Source organism: Protopterus annectens, chromosome 3.part0 (genome assembly GCF_019279795.1).
Source record: "Protopterus annectens isolate FY-2018-M chromosome 3.part0, PAN1.0, whole genome shotgun sequence".
Lineage (NCBI taxonomy): Eukaryota > Metazoa > Chordata > Ceratodontiformes > Protopteridae > Protopterus > Protopterus annectens.
The window spans coordinates 930,647,527-930,674,290 of NC_056731.1; the positions used below are offsets into that span (position 1 = coordinate 930,647,527).

Genomic DNA, 26,764 nt, shown 5'->3' on the forward strand with positions numbered 1-26,764 from the left:
GTATATGAATAATGATGGATCAAGAGTTATTTTTGTTTTGTAACATTTGAGTTAGCATTTCCTTTTAATTCTGTTAAAACTAAAGGAGGTTAGGTTAATTTCTTTGAGGTAAAGAAGATGATGACATTAGCTTTGAGTTTGAGTTTATTATTGTGAAACCAGATTTAGAGGTCTGTAAATCAAGACTGGGCAGCTGATTTGTGATTATTGTGAGCTGCAACTAGCAGAATATTAGCATACTTAGCTATTTTATGGTGTGGCAAAGTGATATCATGTAGAAAAAAGATTTAGATTAATGGAGGCCCAAAAACTGACTCTTGTGGTGCTGCTGTCTTCAGGGTGCTCAATTGGGAAGGTCTGTCCTGCAGGTGGTGTTTAAACTAGCATATGGACTACTCATTTCACTACTGATTTAGCTGTTTGAACAGAACAGTGCTTTGAAAACATAATTTGTAGAGGGTGACTAGAATATTAGTAAATTGTGCAGTCATCGTACGTTTATGATAACATTTTATTTAGTTATCACAGCTGCTATTTGGTAGATAAATTGTGGTGCAAGTTAAAGAGGACTGAGGAATGGGTGCAGACATTTGAAAATATTTTTAAGTGCAACACATGTAAGTTAGTGGGTACTATTCATGAACAATGTGCCACTGAAGAGATTTTGTAAATCATCGAATGATGTACCAAAGCCCATTGTGATTCATAAAAGAAAATGCACAGTGAGGTAACGCATTTTATTGTATCTTACCCCATTGTGTGGAATTGCACTTCATGCATGGAGTGCATATGAAAATGACCTGCAGCTCCCTGATTGTACACTGTTCATAAAAGAAATAGCAGACGTGTGCAAGGTTGTTCCAACAGGGTAACCTCTGGGATGTCTGCTGTGTACTAGTGCTTCACTGGTACCACTCACCTGCTACTGTGATGCCCAGCAGATATAGCTGAGTCAAACACTAGTGCAACAGAAAAAAAGAGAATTCTTCCATTGTCTTCTTCTTCTTTCGGCTGCTCCCGTTAGGGGTGGCCACAGCGGATCAACTGTTTCCATTTCTTCCTGTCCTCTGCATTTTGCTCTGTCACATCAACCACCTGCATGTCCTCTTTCACCACGTACATAGCCTTTACCTGCCTTCGGGCATGCCTTCCCCCTCTTCTCCTCCTTTCGCCAACAGTAGCCCAATTTCTGCTAGCACCCTGTTGGCCAACAGTACTGGTGGTGGTCGTTGTTAACCCGGGCCTCAACCGATCCGGTATGTATATCTGTACTGTTGTCTGCATGTATGATTTGGCAAAAATTTATGCCAGATGCCCTTCCTGACGCAACCCTCCCCATTTATCCGGGCTTGGGACCGGCACAAAGAAATGCACTAAAAGTCTTGCATTGTGTGATAGGAAAAACTGTACTAGCAGCAATGTCCTCTGTGCAGCAGGCTAAGCTGCTTTCACAACCAAGCTTCTACTGTCCCCATCCAACAGTGCTGACAAGAGCCCACCAGTAGAAATTCATGCAATACCAGATACACCCCATTATCATACTATGATAATTAAATATTGTCTGCTGTCATGAAAATTGATTACAAATTCTTTATGATCAAGGGCAATCGGGACTGCTACCTATAGTACATTGTAATAAGGCAGTGTAGGGCTATAGAATATGCCTTCCTTCCAACATAAGGTAATAGTAAGGCGTGTACTGTAAAGCCTAAACTGCTTTACTACAGTGTGCTGTATAGCATTATAAGGCTGCACAGTTCTTCTACACATCTCAAGAATAGGACCCCAGGTGTGCTCCTGTACTGCATTTAGGATCACAGGAGGTATCTGGTTTATAGGAGTATACTACTCTAATAACCACTCAGGCCCTTGTAAACCTAGCCGTGTAACCTAATTGTGACCCACAAATTTGATTTATATGGAGTAATTTGCTGCCTGCCTCTGTCCACTAGGGATGTAGGTGCCAGACTAGGGTGAATTTCTGATTATCCATCCAGTGGTCCAAGCTGCGCTTGAATAGGGTTAGGGAGTAACTCTGCTTCTTATGGATGGGAAGCCTGTTTCAGAGAATGAGAATTCTGTGAGAAACATATCTCTGTGTACAACATGTTCTCTTTATGTTGCAAGCAAAATGTAGGTCTTTTGATCTAGTAATTATGATGTGGTTTGTTTTGCAGATGTGCAAAAGGTTCATTAAAACAGGATTCAGGATGCCTTGTATGCCAAGCAAAAATCACCACTCAGTAGTCTGTATGATACAGAAGGGCTTTTGAAGTAGTCAGCATAGGGCATTTTGTTTACTCCCTATATTCTTTTTTGTAAGGAACCTCTGTGGGCATTCCATTTGCTGCATGTTTCTGGTCAGGTACATATCAAAGCAGGTATTATGCTCTATGATGGATCTGATGAGGTCTGAATACTGTTGTAAGATGACCTTTCTGGACTTAAATGCCATGTGTGTAAGTGGAGCAGCATAATTTTCTTACTACTTTAGACATGTTGTTCAAAGGCTAGGTTACTAACGAGTTTCCAAATCCCTGACAAGTGAATCAACTTTTAGGAGTGTTTTATTGCTGACGTAGAAGTTACCCAGGGTGGCTGACTTCCCAAAAGGTACTATAATGCATTTCTTGGCATTGTGTTTTAAGCCATGACTTTGGCACCAAGAGTTTGTTTGTGTTAGACCTTCTTGAAAGGTGTTATCATCTTGAGAGGATTTCCTGACTGCTGCCAGTTTGCAGTCATCTGCAAACGTGGTAAGCCAGAGGCCTTTGACATTAGCTTTGACCTCTGAAAAGTAGATACCAAAGAAGAGCATGCCCAACACAGACTCTTGAAGGATTCCACTGGTGATCAACCTCTTTGTTGAAGTGGCCTCACCGATCTTAGCCTCTAGAGTACTGTCCGTGAGCCAGCTAGCCAACGTGTTATAAAGGGGTTTATACCTAGTTAAGTATGTTTGTTGACAATGCCGGAGTTGGGTATTGTATCAAATGTTTTAGCTAGATCGTGATAGGCAGTATGCACAGCTTTCCTCTCATCCATTGCTTTAGTGAACTTTTCAAAGGAATCCACCAGGATCAGTAAGTATAACCTTCCTTTGGAAAGTCAAACTGGGATGGATCCAGTGTCTAGAGGTCTACTGTGTTGTTATTGATAATTTACATGATCATTCTTTCCATGGCTCTGCAAATAAGACTAGTCAGACTAATGGCTCTGTAGTTTTCAAGATCTGTTGAAGGCCCTCCCTTATGAAGGGGAATGACCATTGTAGTCCTTCACTCTTGAGGCACAAAGCCTTTTTTAAGACTTTAGTTACATAGTGACTCCAGGGGTTCTGATAAGTCATATTTTAGACTGTTCAGGAGGAATCCTGGGATGTTGTCAGGGCCCATTGCGGTTGCGTTCTTGGCTTTAGTGAGTGCAGCCAGTACATACTCCCTAGTTATAAATGGAGGGGCTATGTTTGAGAGTATTTCTTGTGGGATGGTTAGGGGTAGGTAAAGTTGGAACTGAATTTGTTTGCTGATAGATTTGCTATTTCACCAGGCTCTGTGAATGTGGCACAGTTAACTACCAGTTCAGCATGTTGCTATATGTTGCCCTTGAGGTTTCTGACATAGCTGAGGAAGGCCTTATGTCTGTCTTTCACCTGGAAGGCTGTCTTAACCTTAAAGTTGGCTTTGTTTAATGTAGTTAGTCTTCTTAGTTGCCTAGTTAGTTTGATAAGAGAGTTTTTTCTGTGTGGGAATTAGCCTTTACTGATTTTTGCCATATGTTTCCTCTTATTGTGTATACTGTTTAATTTAGGATGCTGTCATGGAGGTTTGTTTCTGGGGCTCATGCTGGGCTTAGTTCTGGTAGGTACAGCAGCCTCTGTGCAACCACGGAAATGGTTGCTCAGAGTTTCTATGAGCAATTCAGAGTAGGTTGCTGTGTTCTTGGGGTTTGGTGGGGCATTGAATTTTGACAAGCTATCATTTAATGAAAGGTAGTTTGCCTTGGAATAGTTCCTAACTGTTACTGGTTTTATTGGGGTTACAGAGTTTATTTTGATTTTGATGGAGACAGCTTTATGTTTAGCCCTTACCAAGGAGGATGAGGTGGGGTGTGTGGCGTTCTCTCATATTTGTGAATATGAGGTTCAGTATGTTGGAGCTGTTAGTGGGTGTTTCACTATTTGGTCAAGGGTATTTGTATTTATGAAGTCCAGGAGTCCCTGTGCCTGTAGATTTCAGGCTGTGTAGGATTCTGAGTCTATAGAGTTGTAAAGTCTCTCATTAGTATGATGTTAGGTTGGATGGCAACTGTCTCCAGTCGGTCCAAGTATGCACTGTGAGCTTCTTGGGACATGGGGAGTAACCTACAGCTAGCTCTGGTACACTGCCAAGGACTACAAGGCAAACTACTCAAGATGCTTCCACACATTGGTACCTTATGTCTGTGGATACACTTGCCCATCATTTGCGAGATTTAGAGATTTATACAGTTCATCAGAATTTGTAGCACTATTGTAGATGAGAGAAAAAGTTGTAGTTATGATTTGGTATATTACTAGATATTTTTTATATCGCTGCTCAGTATAGGATGTTGGAGATGCATTCTTTCATTTTGATATACACAGTATGAAAGAACAAGTAGCTGCTTCCTTAATACTAAGATGATTTTTGTGTGACATTTAATATTTTGCCGTCTGACCTTTTGAAAAAAAAAGAATGTTAAACAGTGGTCTCTTTTTGCAAAGCTTAAGGCAGCTGCTACCAGGGCATAGTAGCTGTTCTGTAACAGCAGTTACTCTTTACTTACATGGATCTTAAGCCACCTGTCTCTGAGATATTCTTTAACAGAAATAAATGTTTGATTTTATTATTGTCATTAAATCAAGCTTTGTGTAGTTTCAATGGTTTGCATCAAAGTGCTTTTACTTTTTCTGTATATTGAAAATGAACTTCAGGAGTCATGAGGTTGGAATACTACTACATCAGTTTTTAAAACTTTGACCTCCAAAATATCAGGGACTTGCTGTTTCTACATGTCAGTCTCATTTGCTTATTGCTAGACATAGAGAATCTACCGTCATTAATCTACATTAATATTTTGTTTACCTTAAAGGTCCTTTGCCGTATGTAGAAGCATTTGATACGTTTCTAATTGACACTGTTGCAGTGTATCTGAAGAACAGCAAGATCATTGGTGGGGATGTGGAGAAACATGTAAGTTAACATTTCCCTTCTATTCTCTTTAAATATATTGAGCTAAGTCTAGACTTTGGTGTGTTGCACATATTTCTATTCCTGGTCCATTTAAGTTGCTCTAGTGAGGTTAACACATGCTATGTATTTTACTTTGAACAGCTGTGATGTACCCATGAAGAAAAAAAACTTTGTTTAGTTTCTTGTAAAGCATATGTCTTAAACATAATACTTGCAGCTGTTCCTTTTCATAGAACAGTTTGCTATACTTGCAGCTTATGTCAACAGTAAAACTGCTGTATCATAAGTGTTGTAGTCAAGCAGAACTTGGACAAGTCCCAAATACTGCAACCTTGATGACACAGAAATAGAAGGGAACAAGTTTGTGGTGTTCTTTCTTTATATGTAATTATAAATATTTGTCGAGCTTGTAACTAACATCTGTCATATAACTTAAATCCTTGCTGAGTTTATTACTAACATTGCACACGTTATTTCTAACAGTAAACCATTAAAATAAAAAGGGTAGTAAGTCTCAACATGTTAATTTCAAAACTTGGATTTGTTCATCCCCTTGTTGCCCTTATCTAAGGACAGTACTACAGACCATCATTAATAACATCTGCCATTTGGTTTCTCTTTCCCCTCTAAATGGACACCACTGCTTGTCTCCACAGAAGGCATTTTAATTTTAATAACTGCTAAAGCTACAGTACTTTTAAATCCCATTATATCTAAAACTTTTTCATCTAGAGTACTGCAATCTGCTTACAAATGTGTTGCTGATCAGGCCATATTCATGCAGACCCTTGTTGGATTTGCATTAGCTAAACATACTTTTTTCAGAGTTGCCTCTTGTGCTTGGAACTCATTCCTCAGTGAAAATTCAAACTGACATTTGTTACATTTACATAAAAAAAATGGAGGTTGGTTGTTGCCAGTCTACCTGCTTTTGGAACATTGCATAGGCATTCTCCTATGGCCCAGGAAAACACCACAAAATGGTCAAAATCGCCACAAAAGTTCAGCACCTACCCCATGTACACTGATCTGCTGAACATTTGTGTACATTCTTCTCAGTATTTATTATGTAATACATTTTCATTCCTGTGATTTCTCTTAAAGTGTTTTTTCTGGTTAGTTTCAATCTAACTGTAACTTTGTTTAGTTTTAGTGTATCCATGTATCTGATAAAAGGAGGTATATTTTCAGTAATTTTTAGGGTTTACAACACAGGTATTATGACTTTTTGGCAGATAAAACTTTCTGAGCCTGCCAAGTACCATCTCTCTTCCCATCATGCACTGCACATCACTTCTTATTTTTTTACTGTGGTCTACATCAGTTGGAAGAAGCAACTCTAGATTTATGTTGATAACTTTGCTGTTTATTGTGTTTTGTGAGTGAAATTATCTTAGCAGGGTTGAGATTTTTTTTTGTATTGTATTCTTTCATTTTTCTGTCACAAGATTTTCAAAAATATTTAGTTTTACTATGGGTGTGATGAGGGTAGACAGGATTAGGAATAAGTATATTAGAGGGTAAGCCCAGGTTGGTCAGTTTGGAGACAAAGCCAGAGAGGCGAGATTGCGTTGGTTTGGACATGTGCTGAGGAGGGATGCTGGGTATTTTGGGAAAAGGATGCCAAGGATGAAGCTGCCAGGTAAGAGGAAAAGAGGAAGGCCTAAGATAAGGTTTATGGATGTGGTGAGAGAGGACATGCAGGTGGTTGGTGTGACGGATCAAGATGCAGAGGACAGGAAGAAATGGAAACAGATAATCTGCTGTGGCGACCCCTAATGGGAACAGCCGAAAGAAAAAGAAGATGGGAGGTTCTTTCCATTCATGAAGCTGGGTCTTAGCCGATATTACTCTGCTGGATTGGGCTGTTTCATGTGCCACAGAAGAGATGTATGACTCCTAGGTCAGTGAGGTAGTCTCCAGCAAACCCAACTATAGACCAGAGTAAACTAGCTGAAATGCTTTATTTGGATGCCTTCTGATGTGAAACCTGTACACACACCCTTTCACATGTGGCATTCCGTGGATCTAGCTTTTCCTTCCCTTCTGGTGCCATTTTTTTTTCAGATCCATATAAGTCATTACCAGTCCTTGCCATGAATCTGGCATTGTTTAGAATAATGCTGACCACTCTGGCATCTATTCTCCACCAGGCTTTTTTTGGGGGGAGGGGGGTAATTTTTTCCTTTTGCATTATCTTGTGACCCTGCTAGCCAGTGTTCCACTTCCATTGCTGGGTCTGCAAGCCACCTCTTACCCCCTCACTTAGACTGTCTCTGATAGGGCTGGGGCAGATAAAGATCTTAAGGGTGTCCTGGGGGTCTCAGCCATCCACATCCTCCTGGGGGGGGTTCTTTTTTAATGACCGATTCTTGTTACTTCTTCCTTCCCATGGTCCTTCTGGTAATGTCCAGGGGCAGATGCACAGCTCGGGTTTATGTTAAGTCATCGAACACTTAAAAAAGCAAACGATAATTTATCGAACCCATGCAAGTGAAAGCTTACAATCTTAAAAGCTTAGAACAGCGATTTTTTTCCCAAGGGAAAAAAAAATCACTGTTCCACCAAAAAAAAAGAAAAAAAAATTGTAAAACATTACATAAAGTGGGGGGCTTTGCCCCCACATCCCCTACTTAAATATACCAACTCCGAGATCATACTGCAGTCACGAAAATGGCAAAGTAACAGAAGCGGCCAAGCGATTTCTTTCCCAGGGAAAGAATTTGCTTATATATCATTTCGCTATTTTGCTTTTTGTGCTTTCAAGTTCGATCAAGACGCATTTGAAAGAATGCATCTTTGATTATTTATAGGAACTCCACAGTTCGGTTCTGCAGAGTATTGACTGCTTCCTCAGTAGCTCATCTATGTCTACCACCGTATTCTGTCATTGGATTATGCCTTTCAATTAAACTATCCTCAGCCTCCACCAAGGAATGTCTCAGGAGATGCCCACAGAAGTACCCCCTCACCAGGGATGGTAATACCCATCCCTCCCTGCCTCTCTGCCAGTCAACCAGGCTGCTAATCTAACCTAGGTAATCTGGGCTGTAAACAGGGCTTTATCCCTCTACACCATGAGTGGCTCCCATGCTTTATTTTTTAATGACACATTACTTTCTGATGTTGGTCCTGCTGTGCCAGTTTATTCTTCTCCATTGCCTATCCACTCAGTGCTGGCATACCCAGATTAGTAGGCTTGACATCAGCCTTTGCAGCATCAGAACTGCACATGCCAAGGCTCCTGGTAGTAGGCCCTTTAGTGCTTAGTATCTATGGAGTGTATCTCTAATGTCAGTACCTTCTGGACGGTCCCTGCCGTACTTGACATTATAATAAATGTCATTTCTCTAGCTTGGGAAAACCCTGATGCAGTGGCCTCTGTTCCACAGCAGGTGGACTGGATCGCATGTTCTCAATGGGAATGTGATATTTAAGTTGAGACTCCAAAGCATTATTCAGCTGTCTGACGCTGTCCTCCCATGGGTTTCCAGTACTCAGAGCCACATTTTGCATCTGACATTTTGTCTTTTGGGGTGTTAAATTGTCTTACCCACATATTGGCTTATGAACTGCAACATGTGACAGAAGAGTTACCAGATATGGACCCAGGCAACTACTACTTCCAGTCTGAGCGGCCTTATGGTTCTTGTGGAGTATAGTATGGTGGAAGAAGCTGCAGCAAGGTATGGTAACAGGTAGCTCACCCCCCAGGTTTCTAGCAAGATCCCAGGCCCAGAAGTTGGTGTTGCAGTTGATTATTAAGTGGCTGTAGTCAGCCCCAGAGCAGTTTGCAGCAGTCCTGATTTCTTGCTCAGTTCTTTCACTCTGGATGCTGTTCAGGGTAGATTCTTTGTTCATGTTCATGGCTGGAGAAGCATCTCCAAGGTCAGGTGGGTGAGTCCAGCAGTATCCAGAGGCCACTCAGTTTCTTCCCTCCAAAACTCCTGTGTCACTATTGTCAGATGATCCACTCCATTAAAAACTATTGGAAAAAAAGAAATTGTTAGATTTCTTTGAGAAAGAGACCACTGAATATCAGAAAAGTTTGGGATACTATCCCATATTCTTTTTTGTTATAGAAGTCAAAGGATATCAGTTATATTCTAGATGTCAGAAGCCTAAATGCATGTGTCTTTAGAGAAACTCCTTGAAGTGTCATGGTACAGTTCATCCTTCCATGTTTACTATGGAAATTTTATTTTGGAGAGTTTGGGTGTCATAGAGTGACCCCAGAGGTATTGACTCAAAGATCTGAGAAAATATTCTTTACATGCTACACCTGCAGATTAGTATTATAATGTCTGGATCCCTAGGATTGCAGCTACCTCAAGCTGAGCCTAGTGTCTTCCAGTGCAGTCATAGCAGAAGTAAATTTAACTTGAGCAAGATTGTCTTGTGTGTGCACACACGCATACACACACTATTTTCCAGAAGAGGTTAATGATATATCTCCAGTACCAACACTATCTTCCCAGACTTTATGGTAATGCTGCCACTGACAAGGTCCCACTAGCATACCAAAAGCAGAATTACTGTTTACCATTAAAATAAGCCCGCTAATAAATGTTTGTATAGTAGCAATAACTTGCCTAGTAACTCTTTCAAAGAAGAAAGCCAACAGTTTGTTAGCACACTATCTCCATGCACATGTCTTTTAGATAATAGTAAATATATTAACAGCAATGAGCACTTAAAAATGAATAATAAACAGAGTGAAATTCTTTACTTGCGATATATAAAATTAAGCAATGCATTTTGTAAAAAAATAAATATCCATGGGGCTGTGAACTTAAAAAAGAAAATGTAAAAGAGAGACAGTAGAATTTTGTCTAGTAGCCTGTCTGGACCCGTCAGTACAAGTAGCTAAATATTTGTCTCTGTGTGCTTTAGAAGTCTAAGCAGTAGTTGCTTAAGTCCAGAGACAAATGGAATTTAGTTCATAGTTAGTACTAGGCTAACTCCCCTTTCAGGCATTTTAAGCCTAGGCAATTTATTTTCTAAGGTGAGAATCAAAACCCTGAACCTGATGTCTGAGAGATAAAAATCTTAACCATTATGCCAACCTCCAACACCCATAACAAATGCTATAGCAGTACATTATGTTGCTACACAAGGGTTAAGTACTATGATAGCTGTCCTTGGAGACCGTTTTATGCCTAGCCAATTGCCCTTCAAAGGTGAGAATGATATCATGTACCTTGTGTCTGTGAGGTCAACACCTTAACCATTACGTCAAGCCCCAACTACAAATAGTTGTCAGAAGTGGGATTTGAACTGTTTCTAGAATGCTGTCCATTCAACAGAGACTAGAGGTAAGAAAGTAACTTCACTGACAAGTCGCTTTTTCCTCAGCTTAAGAATGCAAAGCAATCCTTTCTGTTTGGATTTAAAAATGGGCAGTGCTTTTCATGTCCTCAGCATCTTTTAGCTCTGGGGAATGCATGTAGGCACCAAGTGCATGCACATTGGAGAGGGTAGTTTAGTTTTAGTTTCTAACCATTCTAGTACACACATTCTTGGTAATTTACTTTTTACATTCTATAAATTATACATATCACATGCTACAATCCTTGCAATATGTATAATTTACATTCTATAAATTATACATATTATATGATATAAGACATGCAACAACCATGAATTCATGAACAAATGTGATTGCATTTACATAAGGGTAACACAGCTTCATTACTGTGCCATTGGCCGCATAATGCTTTTTGCCACTCCACTTACCCACTTAAATAAATAAGTTAAATATAACTAAATAAGTAAATGTTGAGTGTTCTTGTGGTTATCTACTGTCTGTATATGTCCTGTTATCATTTGATTTTGTTTTATTATTCTTTTTGAATGTACAAAGCTGAAAATAGTCATGCAAACAGCTTTTGGCCTTGTATACTTGCTCCTTAGTGTATGCAGATTTACACATGTGTGTATGCAGTCGCTCTCAATCTCTGTCTCTCAAGGGTATGCAGAGAAGCATAGGATAATTTGCCATCAGCTGTTTTACTTGTGTCAGTTTAGATTAGTCTTCCCCTAGGTTATGACTGTCTTATTTGAATCTTTCATTTCCCAGCATGCTAAACCCTGGCTCTCTAGTGAATAGCCACTACTGTGGGGTTAGTTAGAAATGGGGCTGTCACTTTGATATTGCTAGAATGGGTTTCTCCTTCTGTTGTTTTGTCGTTGGTACTATGTATATGTAGAGACCTGTGCTTATTTATTTCCTGTATTGACAGACATAGTATTTAGGGCATCACAGATTACTCTAATAAAGAACGTGCTTGCTTTTCTTAAGAAATCTTCCAAAACTATCAGCTTAGATTGAGCTCAAAGACTGATAGCAATAATAATATATTCTTTAAGAGGAGATGTGTTATATAACTACAAATATGATAACTGCTATCACAAGTAAAATTAGAAACTTACATTCTATGGTACCAGACAACATATCTGGTGGCTTCATATACAAAATCAGCAAAATTCTAAGTAAACTTTTGTCAATCTTCTTAAATAAAGTTATATCGTTTGGATGCATCCATGACCTATAGCAGTGTTATATAGTGGTGCCAATTCACAGAGTGAGGGGACATATAAGGCCCAAATAATTTTAGACTCAGTCTAAGCAGTACTGAGTGTCATAGAGAGTCATGATGGAGTATATCAAAAAATGACACAGAGGACCTACTTCTGGTAGATATGGAGCAGTGTGGACTTAAGGGAAGATCTTGCCTTCTGAATCTTGTGACATTGTTTTGACGAGCAACAGCAGTGCTTGATGAGGGATTTAAAGTGCATGCATCTTTTCTTGCCCTTATTAGGGCATTTGAAACTGTTTTACATAAAGGAATAAAAGTATTAAATGTCAGTTGGTACATCATTTATTAGGTAAAAAGTGGTTAAGTAGTAAGAAATGGTAGGATGGACGGACTACCTCTCTGTCTGCCAGTGGGGATTATCAGTAGTATTTCACAGGTCTTTGTACTGGAACCTCTTTTTATACTATTCTTCTCAGATACTATACTAGGAAACTGGCTGTGGATACCTATATGTATATACCGATGATTGCAAGCTGGGTAAAATAATTCTTTTAATAAAAGATGTCAAAGAGTTCCCCAAAATAGTTTACAGAAAATGTACACCTGGTACAGTACTAATGATCTCACCTTTAACATTAGTCCACTTAACATCAAGAACTTGGCAAAAGGAGCATAAATTGTAATTACAAATCTCATAAAATCATTTTATAGTAGTAAACAATGTCACCATTAAATGTCTACAAATCGTGGTAGACAATAAGTGTGTATCTGAAAAATTCTGAACTGCATGTCTAGTCACTCCAGAAAGAACATTGTGCTGCATTATACCCCTCTGATTTAACCTATTATTGAATTATGTACTTCATGTTGTAGTCTTTGAACAAGACATCTGAAATAACTTGCAAACGAGTGATTTATTATTAGAAAAATCATAGAGTTGCAAAATTTGAACCATTCAGAAGAGCTTCAGGAATTGTATTATTCTGTTTCCTTTAGGTTACTTAAGAGATGACCATTGCCTGATAAATAAGTTAAATATAACTAAATAAGTAAATGTTGAGTGATGTTTTATCCAATGATTTTTGAAAATCTTGGCCTTGAATGCACCACTTGGGGGAGCTAACACCAGATTACAGAACCTAATAGTAAAATATAATATCAGTAACAGAGACAAAGTAACAGATGCAGCTTCATTGTGCAGTCAAATGTCAGTCATTAGCTTCTTTCCAGAAGTAATTCTTATTTGCATACATATAAGAAATCGAAAATATAAGCTTGAGGGTTTGGCAGTAAAATTTCTTGAAGGTCATAAGCTTGGCAGCAGAATTTGTGAACCTACAGGTGTACAGTCCTTTCCAGTATGGTTTTGCGGCAATTCTGGGAGCTCCTTCAGCTGGCTAATGGACCACAAAAGTGTGGATGTTCTTCATGTTTCACTGTTGCAGTCATCACCTGTGGGTTATCCCTGCTGTGGTAGCCCTCAGCCCGCCCGAATACCAGAGTCAATGTTTTTCTGCGTTGGCTGCTGCCGCTTGTGACTGACGTCAGGACACCAGTGCTATAAAGCAAGGCAGCCGATGCCATTACATCAGTCTTTCTTGCACTGGAGTCCATAGTAGAAGCAGTTCGCAAGTGTGCCGACTGGTCGCTACCAGAGCTCGGATTACAGCTGAAAATGTCTAAAGCTAAGTACCCAGTTGGGGATCCTTTTTACTTGCACTAACTGATGTCTGAAAAAGTTAACAATTGTCTCCCCTGTTGAAAGCAGATCCCACACCAAGGCTTCCATTCATACTGCAACATTTGTTTAGGCCCAGACCACGACATCCCCTGTTACCGGTTCTGTGCTCTCTTTAATATGAGAACCATTCGTCATAGAGCTCTTATTGTAGACAGGTATTTTTGTCTTCCATCTTTGCATTTCAAAATGGCATCCATCAGCCAACAGTCTGTAGACATTCTGAAAAAACGTAGAGATAAAAATAGAGACAAACCACACAAGTCTAAGCCTTCTGACAATGCTACTGCTAAGCAGGTCATCAGTTCTCCAGAATTCAGTGAGGCGCTTTTGCAGCTCCTGATGCCCAATATGATATTTACGCAGGCCTCTACTGAGACCCTTTTGGAGTCCGGTATGCCACAGAAATCTTCTATGTCTTCCGAGCCTTTGGTTGTCTCTGCCTTGGTGAGTCCGGAGCCACGATGCAGGCACCTGGTTCCGAGGAGGTGTTTCGCACTACCGAATCTAGACAAAATCTGACGTCTTCTCATCAGACTACCGTTTCTCTCAGACCGATGGATACTCTTAGGCCTAGAAGCCAGGCCATTCCTAGAAAATCTACCTCTAGACACCATCTTACTCCTGCTCCACTACCCCAAGCCAAAATGTTTAAGATGGCTAAGGATCTTATCTCCCTTATCAAGGGCAGTCAGGCCACAACTTCTAAAAGGAAAAGACACCCTTCTCCTTAACTAATGACAGAGCAGGATTCTGAGGAATCTGATTATTCAGATTTTGAAGAGGAACAACAACCTCTGACTGCTTATGAGGATTCAGATGCAGAGGAATCCATTCCTTCTGCCTCCCCACGAGAAGACCTTTCCTTTGGGGAAACCCTTCACACCCTCAGGGAACATTTCCACTGGGAATCCCAGGACTTCCCTCAGTCTAAGAAAAGACTAAGAGAGTTTCTAGACCTGTCCCAGCACAGACCCCTGGCCATCCCCCCTATCTTAGAAGTGGTGGATGATGTTTTCCATGAATCCAGCTTAGCCTCTGATGCCCTTCCACCTGCTCCCAGTAAACCTGACGGGTATTACAAAGTACCAGATTCTCACAAATACCTGTACAGAAATCCTGCTGCAGACCCGGAGGTCATTACACAGGGACCCAAAGGAGCTAAGGCTAGTTCTGCAAGGAATCCTACTCCTTCTGACAAGGATTCCAGAGCTCTGGATAGATGAGGTAAAAAAGTATACACCTCTGCAACCTTAGCTATCAGAGAACTCAGCTGTCAGTTCCATATGTTAAAATATCAACAACACACTTTGGAACTATTAAAGCAAAGATTCTACCTTTCCTGACTGTGCCAATTTGAAAGAGCAGATTTACTGCATTCTTCTTGTCAAGTGGCCAAACACTCTTTACACTGTGAATATGACACCCTAGAGCCTCAAGCAGAGCAGCAGTGTCAGGATCTGTCATCAGGAGACATGCATGGTTGAAGGAACAACCTCTCCTGGATCATGTCAAGTCTAAATTAATTGATGCACCCTTGGATAAGTACTGCTTATTTGGAGTAAAAGCAGAAAAGGTGCTTAAAAAGATGGAAGACAAAGCAAAATCTATGCAAGCAGTAAAAGATTTCTTTCAGGTACAACCTCCTAGGTTCAGCAGGAATTTACCCTCTAAGCACTGGTCCTTTCCTGCACCTAGCAGACAGGGGCAAGGTAAGCCCCACAGGGACAGACCACCCAGGCCCCTATCCCAGGGACATCAGAGAACCAAACAGTGGACCACTTCCACCCCAAAGGCAGGGAGTTCTAAACCATCCTTCTGTGGCAAAAACCCTCAATGACTCTCTCTTCCCACTCTGCCCTCCTTTCACTCACCAAAAGCTAGGAGGAAGGCCCTCCCTCTGCAAAGAAAACTGGCTCTCTGTAACAAAGGACCAATGGGTCTTAAAGATCATTTTTCAGGGATACAAATTCTCTTTCAATGAACTCTCAGTTCCAAGAGGGTACCCAGACTTAACTCCAAATCAGTGGGCAGAGGCAGTGAAACAAGTCCAAACTCTCATATCCCAGGGGGCAGTAGAACCTGTTCCCACAGATCAGATAGGCAAAGGCTTTTATTCCAGACTATTCCTTGTTCCCAGAAAGAGGGCACTTGGCGCCCCATCCTGGATCTATCCATTCTGAACACCTCCCTGGTGGTCCCCAAATTCAGAATGCTAACTTTGCAGCAGTTGCTGCCTACGCTGACAAAAAATGCCTGGTTAGTGACCCTAGACCTAAAAGATGCCTACCTCCACATTCCCATAAGGGAATCCTGCAGTAAATTCCTGCGCTTCAGAGCAGGCTCACAACACTTTCAGTTCTCTGCTCTTCTCTTTGGCTTATCTACTGCTCCTAGGGTATTCATCAAATGCTTAGCCCTGGCCGTAGCATTTTGCAGACAGAGAAATATGCAGATTTACCCTTATCTGGACAGCTGCCTCATTCAGGCAGAGTGCAAAGAAAAGCTGCTCCATTACCTCCTCTTTGTCAAAACCCTCCTAACTTCCTTAAGGTTCGCCATCAACAAGAAGAAATCAAAGCAAACATCCTCCAGGAGGATCATTTTCTTGGGGGCACTGCTGGACACAGCATCCCAAATGGCCTTCCTATCCCCAGAAAAGCAGCGCTTCCTGCCTCTCTGCTTTATCCAGCTGGCATTCAGAAGTCACCTCACGGTGAGGAAGTTCCTGCAAGCCTTGCAGTACATGGCATCTTGCATCCTTCTAATCCCTCTGGCCAGGCTTCACATACGAAAACTTCAGTGGTATCTAAAGAACCTTTGGTGTCAGCACTCTCCACCTCTACAGACCTCTTTCTCTCTGATCCCCTGTATAAGGGCCGAGTTTCTCTGGTGGGCAGGGGCCTGTGGCAAGAACAAGAGTCTTCCCTTCATCCGCCACCCTACCGGGCAGACCATTACCATCGACGCCTCAGACATTGCTTGGGGCGCTCACCTAGCAGGCAGGTGCACCCAAGGTCTTTGGAATGCCCAGCACCTTCCCTTACACATCAACCAGAAGGAAATGATGGCAGTACAAAAGGCTCTGACATCCTTCCAACCCCATTTCAGGCCAGGGGTTCTCTTTATCAAAACAGACAACACCACAGTAATGTGGTACATCAACAAAAAGGGGAGGGAGCCAATCCTACCTTCTGTGTAGGCTAGCCATGAGCCTCTGGCTGACGGCCTCCTCCATGGGATTACACCTGATAGCCCAATACCTACCAGGGATCAACAACACCCTGCAGACCACTTAAGCAGAAACTTACTGGACTCTCACGAATGGAAGCTCCACAGAAAAATCTTTTTTCAAGTTACTCAGGAGTGGGGAACTCCGGAGGTGGATCTCTTTGCTTCGTACCTCAGCCACCAGATAAATACATTCTGTACCAGGGAGTATCACCACTTAGCATGGAAGGTGAATGCTTGACCTTCCCCTGGAACTCCCTCTTTGTGTACGCATTCCCTCCTCTGCCTCTTATTCCCAAGGTACTGATCATGATAAGGGAGAAGAGACCAAAGGACATCCTCATTGCTCCAGATTGGCACAGACAGAATTGGTACCCCTTGCTGCACAGCCTGGCATCACAGCCTCCTAGGCAGCTTCCCCTGATCTCAGACCTCTTGACTCAGGTGTGTATGGGGGGGATGCTGCACCCAGACTTGCAGACTCTCAAACTGTCAACATGGCTAATACTCTAAAGGCAAACAAGGGGCCCCTGTTAAGCAAACAGGTTCTAGATGTTATCACAGAGGCCAGAAGGCCCAGCACCAGAAAATCTTACACAGGGAAATGGAAAAGATTCGGCTTCTGGAGCCAATCCAGAGGGGGCAGTTCCTCACAACCCTCTGTCCCTCTTATCCTGGACTATCTAGCGGACTTACTCAATAGTGGCCTCTCCTTTTCTTCTATTAAAATCCACGCCTCAGCCATTTGAGCTCATTTAGATATAGACCAGCCCCTGTTCTCACATCCTTTGATTAAACAATTCCTCAGAGGGCTTCTAATATCAGACCGCCCAGAAGGCCACCCACGCCAGCTTGGGACCTGAATTATGTGCCCGAAAAACTAACCACACCGGGGATCACACCAACAGCACTACTAGATAGGGGCCAAGGGTACTAGCTTGCTAGTACAAGGGTCTAGAGAACTACTAAAGGGGCGGTGAATACCGCACAACGTGGCTGGGCTAATATATGCCTTCAGGCAGATAGCCCAGTACCAACCTATGAACCTTACCACCCTTGGAACCTGCTGCTTCAGCAGAACTGAAATACCTCTCCTGGAAGACTGTTTTCATACTAGCTATCACCTCAGCCAGAAGGGTTGCAGAACTCAGGCACTGATGGCCATTGAGCCCTTCATTATTTTCCATGCAGACAGGGTCTCCCTGAGGACTTTTGCCCAAGGGGGTATCTATTGTGACTCTCAACCAGGCCATTCATCTACCCAACTTCTTCCCTAACCCTCAAAACAAGGGGGGATAATTCTGCACTGACTAGATGTGCACAGACAGCTCAGATACTACCTGGACTATACTAAACCCTTCCAGAAAACAGAGTAACTTCTTGTCAGCTTTGCCTCAAGGATAGAGGGTAAGCCCATTTCCAAGCAAACCATTTCCAACTGGATATCACACTGCATCCAGTTCTGCTACAGATTACATGGGAAACTACCCCTAAGTCTATTCGTACCCATTCCACCAGGGCAGCCTCCACTTCCACAGCATTCCTCAGAGGAGTTCCCACCAGGGACATCTTGGAAGCTGCCACCTGGACCTCTGTCCATACCTTTACAAAGCATTACCACATACCTCTTTTCTCTAAGGCTAGGGCAGGGTTTGCCTCTGCAGTTCTGCAGGGCTTGGATACCCATGCCTAGGTCTCCTAGTTATCCTTCCACCCCTCTCCTCAGCTTTGGGAATCCTCCCACAGGTGATGACTGCAACAGTGAAACACGAAGAACATAGTACAGTTGTGTGCACTTACCATAAATGTAAATGTTCAAGTGTACTCACTGTTGCAGTCTTGGTTTCCCTCCCTCCTTCCCCCTTATATCCTCTTTCCTAAGGGAGAGACATAAATTTCTTATGGTGGCTTTTATCCACCAGGACCACTTTACCATATTTCCTTGGGTGTCTGACTGGTTAGGGCAAGAAAAACAGATGTAATGGCATCGGCCGCCTTGCTTTATAGCACTGACGACCTGACGTCAGTCACAAGTGGCAGCAGCCAACGCAGAAAAACATTGACTCTAGTATTCGGGCCAGCCAAGGGCTACCACAGCAGGGATAACCCACAGGTGATGACTACAACAGTGAGTACACTCGAACATCTACATTTATGTTAAGTGCACACAACTGTACTTTCTTATTCATCACAGAAGTGCTATTGTGGATATGTTGAATTCTCACCCTTCTGTTCTGTTCATTTTTTAAGCTTTTCCTGGGACGTTGCCCAGTGGCTTACCTACCTTAATCTGTCCCCCAGAAATGACAGTCAGACACCCCTGAATTGGATAAACCCTTCATCACATTTGTCCCTGATTGACCTGATATTTCCCCGAAGGTGAGAGTCAAACATTATGGTACTGGTCCGTTGGAGGCCCTGGCCCCATCCTTCCTAACCTCTGGTTGTGTGCTGCATCCCATGTCATTCCTAACTCAGCTGCACATGAACTGCTTAACAGAGGAAGCCTGCTCATTTTTTTCCATGGCTAATTGCCTTCTCACCCATAGGTGTCACAAGGGGGGTGGGCCATAACATCACCCTATCCCATGGAAAGGTGGGTTGGTATTGGCTGCTGAAGGCCATCCTCTCCCTGCCTTAGACCCTTCACTACTAATGCTGCTAATATGACACTAGTTGCCTTGGGTTGTAGTTAGGGCTTTGTTCATTTACACCAGGGCGTCTTCTGTTCTGTTCAGGTTCTTAGCAAGTCTGATTTGCTGGTACAGTGAGAGTTAATGTGAAAGTCAGATTTTGGAATTTTTTTTTAATAGAAGACATTAGAATAACATTTAGTAGTTTGTGTTGGGCTTAAAGTTCTGTCAAATTTAAACACAGTTCATCAAACTAAAACTGTCATATTGCATCGTCATCATTGTGATGACCCCCACTTAAACCCGGCAGTAACTAAGGAGCCTTTATCCTCACCACTGTCTCAGGTAAGGGAGCATCACTGAAAGGAGAGATAGAAATACACAATTTCCCCTAAGAATACACTGGGAATAGTCTCCATACCTGGGATTGGGCTATATGCTTCACTCCATGTCCCCAGATGAGTCTTCACACTAACCACTGCAGAACACTGTGTCCCACTTCTAGGTGTTTGACACACACACTCTTAAATATTTGATATTCACACATACAAAACTATTAGGAAAGGCTGGCAGAGATTTACCTACTTTGTCCTCTTTCCCAAATTACAAGGTAATGGCTGCCACCAGTCAAATACCACAGTACACTTCAAAAAGGGTGTTCAATTATATTGGGTAAAATAAATACTGATATAAATGGTAGCATGTAATCCAAGCAGTAAGGCTTTTTAGAGTGCCCTGGTGTTATCAAAGTAAGCATAAAGATTCTCACGTTACAAAAAGTACTTTCTAAATAACCAGACACAGTAAACGGTAGTAAAATATTTAATAATAAATAAAATTATTTAAAACATATATGTTGAATAACTGATTCTAATGAGTCACAGAGTTTCACATACATGAATTATAAAAATAACACTGTAGGATAGATTTCACAGTGATTGTAGGAAAAACTCTTAACTGTCTAACTATAGATGTCCTTCTATTCATATGCTGCTGTGTCCATAACACGAGGGAGTCTGCTTCCAGTTGACTCGTACGTCCTCCTGTTTTACAAAAGGTAAATGCTACTACGAAGGTATGTGCAACAGCCCACATCACTCAGCGTACGTTGGCCATAAACAGACGTCAGGTATAAAGCAGACATCAGCACACATCTACCTGAAAACCTTTCTGACTCCTGTGTGACTGCCAGCTGCAGTCGTCGCTCGCTTGCAAAAGTGACTTTGTGCTTGTCTGAGGTTAGATAAGTACCCCATAGGAGCGTTTTGATTCTTTCTTGGTACTGTGTTGTGGGTTAATGTCAGGTAGAAAGGGCAAGTGTCAGTGTGGAAGGCAAATTCCACATAAGGACTCACACAGGCTCTGCTTATTCTGTCTAGGCCCAGACCACGATCATACCATTTGCGAGATCTGTAAGGCCTTTGGACCCAAGATTCTTAGGAGCCGTCTCGCCACACTAAATCTGTACTTAGAGAATCAGCACCTGAAATGTTTAGCTAGAGATATGGACCCGACGTCAGGAGCTTCGGAGGAGATGCCCACAAAAAAGGTCAAGAAACCTCAGCCTGAAACTACGACTGCTCCCTCTCTTCTGACTGTACTTCTCGAAGCCGATGATGTCCCGGAGTCCCAATCGGAATCCACAGACCTTTTGCTGATGGGTACCCTGGGGGGGAAGCCAGTAAGGAGGCTGCCAGCACATCCCGTAGGGAGTCTCAGGTGTCCAAACTGGGTGCTGGGGGAACCTCGGCTTAATATCTCCAAAGGCCAGCATGGGGTTTCCCAAATCATTGTTCGTGAAGATGTTCTCTTGGACATCGTAGAGTGTCACCCAATGTCTGGTCCTCCTTCTCTCCATTGCATCTTAGACACCTCTGCGTCGGATGCCCCTAAAAAGAAAAGACAAAAAAAAACAAACATACTGATGTTATGTGATCCTATCTCGCCTACATTCTGAATGATGGGTTCGGAGCCGATCCCTCGGCTCCGACTCGGCACGCTTATGCCAAAGAGCGAAGTCTCTTATTGGCTGAGCTTTACCATATCCCAGGATGCACCACCATCAGTCCCCCAGATCTCGTTTGCCGCTTAACTGCAAAGACGTGGTCTCGAGCTGGCTGGGCTGAGTAGCTTTTATTAACTACTTTTTCTGTCAGTTTTTTGTGCTTGTATATCACAAAAGCCGTTTTAACGGCTATTGCTGTCTGTTGTGTACGTTTGAGTAGTGGAATTTCTTGTGTGTGATTGGATAGAGTTTGTTTCGGCCCCCCTTTCAATCCAGGGCCTTTCGGTCAAACCGTATAACTGAACTTTTTAGTGTTTTAAAGTTCCCGGTTATTACACCTAAGGTTGTGTTTTACACTGTTTCTGTAAGCCTTCGTTTTTTTGTCATAAGCGAATCTACAGTTGTTAAATTTCCTGTCAGAAATTGTTTAACATCATGTCTCAAGCCCCTAGGCCTTCGGGCTTTAAAAAATGTACTAAATGTGCTTTTAAGATGTCTGTTACTGATGACCATCTACTTTGTGTTTATTGTTTAGGGGCAAAGCACTTGCAGGAGTCATGCAGCGTATGTCACGCTTTTTCCTCTAGGGTCCTCCAGGAGAGGAAAAATAAATTAATTCTTAAAGGGTTGATTAAACCCTCTTTTGAAGAAGCCTTGTCTTCCGCTCCGACTCCTGCCAAAAAGAAAAGGGCTTCGGCTCCGACCAGTCCGTCGGATCCGACTGCCAAGAGACCTAGGCAGACCTCTCCTTCGGCTCCAAAGACTTCGGAGCCGAGGTCGGAACGGTCTGCCTCGATGCCTCCAGTATCGACTCCTCGTGTTTCGGAGCCGATGGCTGGGGCATCGAGAGGCGGGTCACCTTCGCCGGCTCCACTGCTCGGAGCCGACAAGGGTCGCCCGCCAGACACTTCCTCCTCGGCCGGTCTACCTCGGCACCGATGGAATCTGGTGTGTGTTTCCTCGGCGCCGATTCTCATCGAAGTCGCCTGGAGCCGGTCCCCTAGTCCCTTGGGGTCGAGGAGAGGTCTTCGAACCCGCTCTGTTTCCTCTCGGTCTTGAGAATGTCGGATTCGGATATAGACAGGGTGCTCCAAAGACTTTTCCAGTCCCCAGTCTTCAAAAATTTGTTTCGGCTCCGACCCAGTTGGCTTCGGAGCCGATGACCATGACCCACCCCATTGCTATTCCTCCTCCGACTGCTTCGGCCCGCCGGAGCAGGTGCTCTTGGAACCGGTGGAGATCTCAGGGTCGGCTCCGACCCTTACTCCAACCTGGGCCCTCGGGTCCGAGTTTGGTACGCGGACTTCTTCGGCTGGACCCGAGGGTGATGTTTCGGGACCGATGCTTTCGGTTCCGAGCCTCCCTCTCGGTGCTTCGGCTGGGACTTCCGTCTACTATCATGGCCCCGGAGACTGGACGCTCCCAGGATTCTGGAGGTCCGGCTTTCAGAGCCATGAGGAGTGCCTTGGCCAAATCCTCTTCGGCCATCTCTCCGGTTTTACCAGCACCTTCCCTGGGCGTGGAGACTGGGTCTTTGGCAGTTCCCCTGTCCGTAGCCAGCGGAGCCCCGAGGCCTGAGGTTACCCCCAGTGGGGGTTCCCCTCCTCCTGAGGGTTCTTCGGAGTTGTCTTCAGAGGAACCCCCAAGGAAGAGATCGTGCAAGAGGAAGCACGTGGACTCCCCCGAGTCTATCACATCGGACACGGATATGGATGATGCAGAGGGGTCCCCTAAGTCGTCCTCGGATGATGTCTCCTTTGCAGACATCTTAGAGATCCTCAAACAACGAGGCGGCTGGATGTCCAAACCCCCCTCTGCGGACGAATCAGTGCTCCTCAAGGCCTTTGGGGCTCAGCGGCTCCGCCTCCTGGGTATCTCCGCCCTTCGACGAGCTTCTGGATTTAGTTTGTCGAAGGGCGTGGGAACACCCGGATACCGTGGAACCAGTCCCTTCTCGTCCAAACAAATTCTTATCTGCTCCCCCCGAGAAGGAGTTCCTTACTAAAGGCGTGGCTGTAGATGCCATGGTGGTGGCATCTGCTACACAGCAGGACGTAGCAGAGGCTTCAACGTCCATCCATCCTCCTAATAAGGAGTCTAGGAGTATGGATAGGTACGGGAAGCGCACCCTGACTTCAGCGGCCTTTACCTTAAGGTCTCTGAATTACTTGGCACTTTTTACCAGGCTTCAGAGGGATCTGGTCAAGGAGTTGTCAGACTCCCTCTCGGGTAACCTACCTGAGCAGCTAGCCCAGTCCGTTAGCTCTCAGTTGGCTATCCTTACGTCAATTGCTAACTCGTCCATGAGGCTCATTTCCTATGCGGCCGAAGGGGCGGGTAGAGCGGCAGGCACAGGCGTGGCTCTACGTGACAAGCCTGGCTCCGCTTGTGTCAGTTCTGGAGGCCTTCAAGTCTTCCTTCGCCGACGCTCCTTTGATGGGTCCTCATTGTTTGGACCCAAGGTGAAAGACACCCTTACCCGCTGTGAGCAAGAGGGAAAACGTTATCTGCCGTGGGGCCCGTTATTCCACTCCCTTCGGCCTTACCCCAAGGCCAAAGGAGGGGGGAAAATGTGGTTCCGAAAATCTCGCAAGTTTTTCTCCCAACAGCAGGAAGATTCCCCATCCAGAGGCAGAGGACGGGGAAATTTTTCAGGGAGACGCCGTCCCAGAGGCGGCAGAGGGCCCCGCAATTCTGGAGACCGCGAGTCCTTTCGTGGCTCTTCAGCCTCCCACACGACATGAGGGATTGCCCGGCTGTGCTGCTCCGGAGCCAGTCGGGTGTCGTTTTGCCAAGCACCTAAGAGCCTGGGAATCAATCACTCAGGACAGATGGGTGCTTCGGATAATTGCCGGAGGTTACACCATCCCATTCAAATACTCACCCCCTCCGTCCAAGAGAATCCCGGACCCTCCACCCAGTCAAAGGGAAATAGCAGCCGCAGAAGCTTCAAAGCTGCTACAAAAAGGAGTCATCCAACCGGTCCCCACAGACCAAATCGGATCAGGAAATTACTCCAGGTTCTTTTAGTGCCAAAAGACGGGGACCTGAGACCAATATTGGATCTCAGCAGACTGAACCTATCCGTTCAAATCCAAATTCGAATGGTCACGTTGCAATCCATTCTCCCGTTGTTGGAGAAGGATGTTTGGATGTGCTCCATAGACCTCAAGGACGCCTATTATCACATACCGATACATCAGGCGTCCAGAAGGTATCTGCGCTTCAGCCTGGGAGCCAGTCATTACCAATTTTGTGCTCTGCCCTTTGGTCTCACCACAGCCCCAGGGTGTTCACCAAGTGTTTGGCAGTAGTGACGGCTCACCTAAGGAGCCTTGGATTCCAAGTGTTTCCCTATCTCGACGACTGGCTCCTGACTGCCACCACCAGGCATCTACTTATGGACAACCTCAAAGCCACCATCTCCTGGGTGTTTCCTGGGGATTACATTCAATTGGTCAAAGTCTGTCTTGCTGCCCTCTCAGCGCATAAAGTTTATAGGAGCAGAGATAGACTCAAGATTGATGCGTGTCTTTCTTCCTGCCGAAAGGATCCGAACCTTACAGGGCCAAGTTCAAGCTCTGATCTCGAGATCCAAAGCCCCAGCCAGGATGGTCCTACAGGTTCTAGGCTCAATGTCTGCCACGGTACTTTTAGTTCCTCTAGCAAGGTTACACATGAGGATTCTTCAGTGGCTCTTGTCAACTCAATGGTCCTTTCAGGATCTTCCCCTCAATCACCACATCATGATTACGGAAATATGCAAAAGGGACCTTCGCTGGTGGCTTCAAACATCCAACTTGAATCAGGGAAAACCCTTTGTTCTCCCCCCTCCAGTGGTTACCCTGACGACAGATGCCTCCCAGATAGGGTGGGGGGGGCATTGTCTGGGCAGGCTAGTTCAGGGCTCCTGGCTTCCGGACGAAGCTCTTCTCCACATCAACGTGTTGGAAATGAGGGCTGTACTTCTATCCCTACAGGCCTTACACAAGTTTCTTCCTCAGGGCATCATCGCCATCCACACAGACAACATGTCGGTGGTTTGGTATCTGAACAAACAAGGAGGGACCAGATCGTATCCCCTTTGCAGAGAGGCCATGAGAGTGTGGGAATGGGCTGTAGCTACCAACCGCTTCTTGGTAGCGACCCACATCCCGGGAAAGTCAAATGTATTGGCGGACAAATTAAGCAGGACAATTCTCTCTCCTCACGAATGGTCTCTAAACCGCACAGTAGCAGCCCAGGTTTTCAAGAGATGGGGGACGCCGTGCTGCGACCTATTTGCGACTCCACAAAACACCAAGTGCCAAAGGTTCTTCTCCTTGATTCCACATCAGAAAGTACCGGCCATGGATGCTCTAGCACAACCCTGGCCAACAGGGTTGCTTTATGCTTTTCCTCCAATTCCACTCCTTCCCAAAGTCATTCAAAAAGCTTCTCAGCTAAAATCTTCAATGATTCTGATTGCCCCATACTGGCCTCATCAGATATGGTTTCCTTACCTGAAAAAGCATGCAGTGGACGATCCGTGGACCTTAGACCTGATCCCGGATTTGCTAATCCATCAGTCGGGACATTGGCATCAGTCCCTTCAATCTCTGAAATTGACAGCTTGGCTCCTCCACTTCCGACCTTAGTTAGAAGTCACACACTAGACCCGGAAGTTGTTCACATTTTATCTTCGGCCCACAAACCCACCACTAACAAATTGTACCTCAGTAAGTGGAAGAGGTTTGCTATCTGGGCTCAACTCAAGGGCTTAGACCCTATCACTGCTCCTGTCCCAGAGGTTTTGAAATTCTTAACATCCCTATTTAATCAGGGATCTTCTGTCTCAACTATTAAAGTTCAACTAGCTGCTATCTCTAAATTCCATGAATCCACGGATCCTCCTTTGATGAGCAGCAGACTATGCAAAACATTCATTAAAGGTGCGAGTCTGTTAAGACCACCAGTTTTTCATCCTGCACCTCCGTGGGATCTTGATTTAGTGCTTCGCGCATTAACATCTCCCCTTTTGAACCGGCTGCTACATGCGAATTAAAATATCTGTCATGGAAGACGGCATTCTTAGTGGCTATTACTTGGCAAGAAGAGTCTCAGAGCTTCAAGCCCTGTCTATTAAACCACCATATTTGATTTTCCACAAAGATAGAGTATCTCTTAGGCCTAATCCATCCTTTGTCCCAAAGGTCTGCTCTAGTTTCTGTCTTCAACAATCTCTAGAACTACCAGTTTTCTTTCCAAAATTCTCTAATGAAGCAGAATACACTCTCCATAAATTGGATGTTCACAGGCAATTACGCTTCTATTTAGACAGGACTCAGCAACTTCGTAAGTCAGACCAGTTGTTTGTGTCCTTCTCAGATAATAAATTGGGCCAAACCATCACAAAAGCTACG

The 26,764-nt window shown here is 43.9% G+C and overlaps 1 protein-coding gene across 1 annotated transcript in view; it reads left to right on the forward strand.

Annotated features, from left to right (window-relative positions):
* Positions 1-26,764, forward strand: part of LOC122796634 (adenylyl cyclase-associated protein 2-like) — a 428,517-nt gene that overhangs the window by 268,177 nt on the left and 133,576 nt on the right. The window contains exon 3 of the mRNA XM_044065260.1: positions 5,113-5,213. Within this exon, the coding sequence (XP_043921195.1) occupies positions 5,113-5,213 (101 nt within the window). The remainder of the gene's footprint in view (positions 1-5,112; positions 5,214-26,764) is intronic.